At 41.1% G+C, this 7,293-nt stretch overlaps 1 protein-coding gene across 1 annotated transcript; it reads right to left on the reverse strand.

Annotated features, from left to right (window-relative positions):
• Window positions 1–5,295: 5,295 nt before the first annotated feature.
• LOC117740145 (beta-hexosaminidase subunit beta-like) lies at window positions 5,296–6,880 on the reverse strand. Its single transcript, XM_034546353.1, has 4 exons — window positions 6,859–6,880; window positions 6,318–6,408; window positions 6,130–6,234; window positions 5,296–5,576 (listed from the first exon to the last, which is right to left on the reverse strand). Exons 1-4 carry the CDS (start codon window positions 6,863–6,865, stop codon window positions 5,513–5,515), a joined length of 267 nt encoding a protein of 88 aa, XP_034402244.1. The 5' UTR covers window positions 6,866–6,880; the 3' UTR covers window positions 5,296–5,512.
• Window positions 6,881–7,293: the final 413 nt, after the last annotated feature.

The raw sequence follows: 7,293 nt of genomic DNA on the forward strand, positions 1-7,293 counted from the left end.
ATATAGCCCACCAAGTGGAGCTGTTTAGGAAAAAGGAACATGATCAGAAGGAACAGGACCAAGAGACCATCAGGAAAATTAGTCAAATACAACTGGTAGATAATAAGAGGATGGAGAAGAGAAATTGAACCAGAGATTGAAGGACTTTTGAAGGCAGGTGTTTTGAGGATAACACAGGATCCCCAGAACAACACACCTTTGTTGCCTGTGAAGAAACCAGATGATTCATATCGCCTGACACATGATTTTAGAGCAGTGAATGAAGTAGTAGCTGATTTTCCAGCAGAAGTGCCCGATCCACATACGTTGTTAGCCCAAATTCCTCCAAATGCGACACATTTCAGTGTTAGATTTATGTGGTGCTTTTTTCAGTGTTCCACTTAGCATAGAAAGTCAAAGCTTATTTGGGTCAAATAATAACGCAGGGAAACTTAGAGTTGAGTGGGAAGATAGCCATGGTAGGGTTCTAGTTCTGTCAGAGTCATTACCAGTAGGGAAGTATACATTACTTAATGACAAAAAGAGCTTGAAGGTCGAGGGAGATTGTAGTCTTTATGTACATAGGCCTCAACAGGAAGATCAAGGCGATTATAGGTGCTCTTTTTACGATCGACATTTTGGGAGTGAGCAGTACGAGTTAGGATTTAGAGTTCACATAGTGTCTCTAGTGATACTAGGGGAGAATAAGAGTAGAGGCCTCCAAGATGTTGGGGAAACGAGTGAATCAGCAACGATGACATCAACTCTCCAGACGAAAGCTGGGAAAATGGAAGATAAATCTACCATTTCAATGTTAAAAGCTATTAAAGGTATAAATGTATCACATTTAACTACAACGGCACCTCAGATTGTGTCTATAACGTCACCTCCATCAACTGCTGTGATCAGAGTTAAGCTAGGAGGAACAGTTTACCTTCCTTGCCAATGTGGAGGATGGAATGTTGGTAGCAACAGTCCTCCTAAGTGGGAAAATAGTCGTGGTGAAGATTTGTTGTTGACAAAACCTGGAGATGACATTGTGCCTCGTAAACAAAGGAAGTATATTTTGTTTAATGATGTGGAGTGGTTGAAAACTAGAGGGGATTGTTCACTTGTCCTACGTAACGTAACATGGGAAGACCAAGGGGAATATACGTGTACTTATTTAGAACCGGAGTTTAAATTTGTTCCATATCAAAATTATTGGATCGAAGGTCATATAACTCGTAGAGTGACACTCATGATAAAAGATTTGAGTCCTATTGGAGTTTTCACAGTTACTAAAGGGGTTCAGGAACAATATACCACAGTAACCACGTCAAGGGTGAATAGTACACATATGAAGTCTGGTGCTTTAGGTCCAGAAACAACTGAGAATGTTCATACAACAACTCAGACTACTACTCTAGCTATGACTTTGAAGGGAATGAAGGCTACAACAGTGACGACATCTTTGGCTTCTACGACATTTGTAAATGTAACACAGACATCCAACGTGACATCTTCGATAGTTAAGGATGTGATTAATGTAACCCAGAAGCTAATGTTCAAAATAGAGCCTAGTGTGAACAGTAATAATGAGATTGTTGAAGTTAGAGAACAGATGATAGAAGAGAATTATGTAGATTCAACAGCTCAGAGGACTATTTCAGACGTAGATAATAACTTTTCTGACTCTGATAAGACACAAGAATACATGACTGGTCAATACCATGCATTACAAAAGAGAGAAACTAAATGGAGGGCGTTCGGGTTTGATCCGTCAGTGTTACAGATTGCAGACCCTTGGGCAAGTAAGAACTTATGGTTCCAGCAATTAACTCATTCCGTAAGATCGGTTGTGAATTTGAATGGTCCATGTCTAGTAAAAGTCCTAACGCCAAACTCATGGCCTTCAATTTTAGAGACTACACCAGAACCACTAACCGCTATTTGTCAAAGTTATGCACTATCATGGCTGTTGTATCAGCAGCAGTCAGCAAAATATGTAATAATGGCTTGGTCAATACATCTGTTTAGGCCGAGATTTACTTGTTCTTGGTTGGAAGGATTATCATATGTAAATTTACTCGATCAGCATGAAAATATCAGAACGGCGGTCCCGGAAATAATGGAAGTGACATCAGTTCGAGCTGATAGCTGTTTTTGTTCGAATACCACTTATGATGGGCCGGGAATGTTTATGGGGATATCGGATTGTGATAAATATATGATGGACTTGGGTAAACATGAACATTGGTCTAGTAATGATTCATATGAAGTAACTTTTGATGTACCAGACAACAAAAAGGGTAAAACTTTAAGGGTGAAGGATCAAAGTTTGCCTGGGAATGTGACTATAGGGAATTTCAAGGATATTTGGTGGGTTTGTGATGATAAGGCATACATATTTCTACCATATGGGTGGACAGGATGCTGTTATATGGCAACATTGAAACTTCCATATGAGGTTCTTACTATCCAGAAGGGAAAAAGGCCAGATGGGGTCCAATCTAATGACGCTCCAAGAAGTAGGAAGAAACGGGAGATGGCACAATTTAACAATTTGGAATCATACCATTGGAGAGTGAGTATAGCAGAGAAGTGGGGATTAGGATTATTTCCATGGTATGGGGGGACATTCTTGGCAGATCACATCGATAACATTACCTACACTTTACAGGGTTTTGCGAACAAAACCATAAGAGGGTTTGAATATTTGTCAAACACTCAGAGAAGCCACAGACTGACGTTGCTAAAACATGACATGGCTCTTGACTATATTTTGGCCAAACAAGGTGGTCTTTGTGTGACTTTGAACTTAACTGGGGAGGCTTGCTACACTTTGATTCCTGATAATTCTGATAATATGACTAGTGTCGTAGATGCATTGAAGCTTATAAGAGATGCATTTGGCCCGTCGGAAAACGCTGGATGGTCTGCAAATGCTTGGTTGCAGGATAAATTAGGGCCATTAGGAGCAGTATTAGTACAGGTTGTGGCAGTGCTCGTTCTGTCATTGTGTGTGATGTTTTGTTTTTGTACGCTATTGTTGACCTTTGCAAAGGCTATGATAATGAGATGGGTTGGAGTTGTGATGCCAGGCGATCAAACTCAGATGCCATTATTACATGGTGATGATACGGACGTTGATGAAGACGAAAGGATAAGGGTCGAACTGGTGGAGGAATATCCATTTTGAATGTGTGATGTTATTTTAATCCTAACACATACCTCTGTTATTACTTGGTTAGTCTGTAGTTTTGATTTTGTTTCACTCTTTCGAGACTCTGTGTGGTCTCGAAGGGGGGGGAGAAATGGACAATGTGATTTATAATTTCACATGTACTTATAGAAGTGTTAATCTATATTTGATGTTTTAATTTGTATCTGTTCTGTATGCAAAAGATACTGGTTTTCCTTTCTTTCATTCTAGAACATATTGGGACAAGACCACTGTGCGGGTGGTGAATTGTTATGGGACTCCGATGCGTTGAATGGATTCAAGACACATCAAACATGAACAATAAGAATGTTCTGAAGGACTCTGAACAAGGACTGATGACACAACATCCAGATTCAAGACGTCGTCGATGCTACAACTGAGAGTCAAGGCTGCTGAGAAACTGCAGTGTTATACATTCTTATGTCTTATCCTATACGTTACATTAGTAGTATTAAAAATGAATTTTCTTCTTTATGTGCCAATTGTTTGGGAAATTGTGTTTGGTTGTTGGGTAAATATAGATGGGACCTCGGATGTTTTCTTTGCTCGATGTTCAGGGACAGTGGGTCTAGGCAGGAAAAGGTCCACTTGAAGGTACGATGGGTTGACCAGCCTGACTTTGGACATTATTTAGTTTTGATTTGCTGAGAGTTCCATATGTATTTGCTTAAATAATTTCCTTACACAATTTGCTAAAATTCCGCATTTCAGTGGTATGGAGTACTATGTAAGGTTGCCTTGGCAGAGGAGCCGTGAGAGAATTTTCCTGTATACATTGTTTAATGGTTATGAATCAATATTAATATTAGATTTCAAGAAAGATAGCTGCCTAACAGGTTTTTCACTCTCACTTTTTATACTCCATACAATTGCTTTATTGTTACGATATGCGTTAGGACGGGTTGCTATTTTTGCCATAATTATACACAGATATGTTTTCTTCTTTTATTTGTTGGTCGAGACTTTGTTTAAGTCTCGAAGGGGGGAATATGAGGTATATTCTCAGCTTCCTTAGAAGGTCGGCTTCCAACATACCGGTTCACATGTGTTTCTGGTCAGTGTCCTGCTCGAAATCTGCAGTGTTGCAGGGCCCAGATCAAGGCAAGAGCCTCCTTCTCAATAACGGAATAATTTAACTGATACCGGTTGAATTGTTGTGCTCCGTCAACTCCCTGTAATGTGCCCTTTTGGACAAGGGCACCTGCCAGTAACCCTTCAGCAGATCAAATGTGCTGCCATACAACCCGGTCTATGCAATCATCCATACGAGGCAACGGAAAAGGCTGCTTTGTCACTTTATTGACTTCGAAACCTGAACAGAACCTGGGTGTCTTGTCACGTTTAGGCACCAACCAACATGGAGAAGCCCAGCTTGATGACGAAGGCACAGCAATGTCATTATCAACCATGTACTCTACCTCGGCCTCCAAATATTTGCTTCTCAGGAGAAACTCTGTAAAAATGCTGACGCATCACTTACGTCCACGTCGTGCTCAATCGGTGCTGGACGGCACATCCCCAAACAAACGTGGATAAAATCAGCTCTTCAAATTGCATGTCTGGCAAATGGCCGAACAACCGTCCTAACCTTTTGAGGGTCTCTGACCAGACAGCAACCCCTTGTCAGGTTCGAGAACAGCGTCTCCCAAAGTCGACCGAAAGCACATCCACTGTACCGGCCGCCAACACCGGACTGCCTGCCATTACTTCCTGCTGCACCCCACCAGGCGCACCAGCACAGTGAGCATAATCGGGTTCAAGCAAGTTGACATGGAACAATTTCACAGGCTTTCTGCCACCAGGAGTTGAAATCAAATAGTTCTTGTCCGAGATGCGTTTAACCACTGTATACGGACCAGAATACTGGAAGGGTGAACTCACCAACGGGCAAAGCGCCAACACTTGATCACCGGCACTAAACTCACGCATGATAGCCTTTGGAGAATTTGGGTTATACAACAATAATTCATGTTCATCTCTTGCCCCGGTCTCCACCTGTGTGTCCGACTGCATGCTGCATGTAAACATGAACCATCTTCTGCCTGGATGCAAAATTAACTCGTAGCAAAATACGTCAGTGTTTAATTTGGATGTGAAACAAGAGTCGCAACTAAAATGTCAAGATTTTATTCACAATCAAACATTCATGAAAAAAGTGCATTCATAAATTCGAGAGGTTTATGACATTAGATGATCAATAGTTCTGTGGAGCAGATTTTGAGCCTTCGTAGCACAAAAAAGGCAGTTTGGCGTTCGATTCCTTTGATATACGTCGATTGTTTATGGATTATCTTCCATTCTTCTGTTCCCACGGCTTTACGGTCTTCTTCAGACGCCTTTGTACTCACGGGGACAGTAGCTGGAGAACAGTGGCTGAGCTGGGATCCCACGCCTTGATATGAAAAGATAGAAAGATTATTAATCCATTCGTATTGAATTAGAAGCCTTTAACAGGAGTGTGTGTGTGTGATGATGCAGAGACTGTCTCCATCAAACAGACCAATTGCAGTCATCGATCCCCTTTGCTGTGGATATATATATATATTTATATATATATATTTTAATTTAATTAATTTATATAAAGTATATATTAAATATATATATAAATATATACACACACATATCGTAATTAAATTAGGTATTTTATCGTATTTATCTGTGATTTTCTGAAAGCTAAATATTGTAATAAGATCCCTTAATTCTGCTGCCGACGGTGTGAATATATATTTCTTCTTTGTTCTTGCACGTGGCCAAATGTGTAGTAAATGTAAGTTATGTTGGCGATTCGAGGCCTTCCAATGTATTGAAAGGGCATTAAAATGGAATTAATTTGAACCTAAGAATTTCTCCATGTAGCTCGTTATCGTTCCCGGTGTGTATGTTTTTCCGGCTTAGACCCACAGACACTGATTAAGACGAGAGTCGCTCAAACGGACGCCACTTACGCCACCATGCGACAGCGGTGCACGGACAGTCTGTTGAAGGCGTCGTTGATGTCCGTCACGTCCGCGGCGCTCCACAGACGCTCTGCCACGGCGCTGGCACGAGGCCTGGAAAGGAAGGGACATCATCAGCATGGAGTCATCGTACGCGTCGTGGACCACCAGACATATTTAATTATGAAACAACGTACCAGAGACGGGGCGTCAGGTTGGTGGCGTCCACGTACTCCCCCCACAAACAGGCTTCGCCACCAATCACAAGCTTCTTTTGTTCTTCAGTTCCTGTTTTGAAATATATTTAATGAGGCCAGGCAGCCCGAGCAACAACCAGGGAATAAATGAATAAAAAAATTTTAAAAAAATATATATATCCGTAATAAAATATATATATATATATATATTTATTTTCATTTATATAAAGTATATATTAAATATATATATAAATATATACACACACATATTGTAATTAAATTAGGTATTTTATCGTATTTATCTGTGATTTTCTGAAAGCTAAATATTGTAATAATTTCCCTTCATTCAACAGGCTTACACACATCAGCACAGGAGTGACGGACAACTTCACGACGTTTCAGATGCGTGTCAAGAGTCAAACAATACGATAATAAAACACGAGTCGGGAGCAATGAAACCATCTTGTGGAGGAAGGTAAAGGCCTAACACCCGTAATTAAAATACTAGGGTTGGAAAGCAATGTTGCATAAAGCAAATTACCAGTCATAAAGTGTGTGGGGGGGGGGGGGTCTTTGGTATTGCTCCTTGTTTCCTTTCCAAACGTGGATAAGTGTGTCTGGCTTCAGCTACACACACACACACACACACACACACACACACACACACACACGTGGAGGGACGAAGACGTCCGAGCATTTCTATTATTTCTTGGGATTTTACTTCTGTTTTGCAGAACATGGAAATCAAACAAAGGTTCAGTCCACTCGTCTCGGTCCAGGTTTATGGAGGACCGAACCTGCCTTGCCCCCCCACGTCTGTTGGATTTGAACCCGGGACACCGAAGACGAGGCGTCCACGTCATTCACTCATCATCATCATCATCATCATCATCATCTCCGTTCAGTTTATTGGGTCATGAACTACACCTCCCCACGAACCAGCTGCCGCCTTCCATCACTCCCATCACACCCATCA

This window comes from Cyclopterus lumpus, chromosome 12 (genome assembly GCF_009769545.1).
Source record: "Cyclopterus lumpus isolate fCycLum1 chromosome 12, fCycLum1.pri, whole genome shotgun sequence".
Classification (NCBI taxonomy): Eukaryota; Metazoa; Chordata; class Actinopteri; order Perciformes; family Cyclopteridae; genus Cyclopterus; species Cyclopterus lumpus.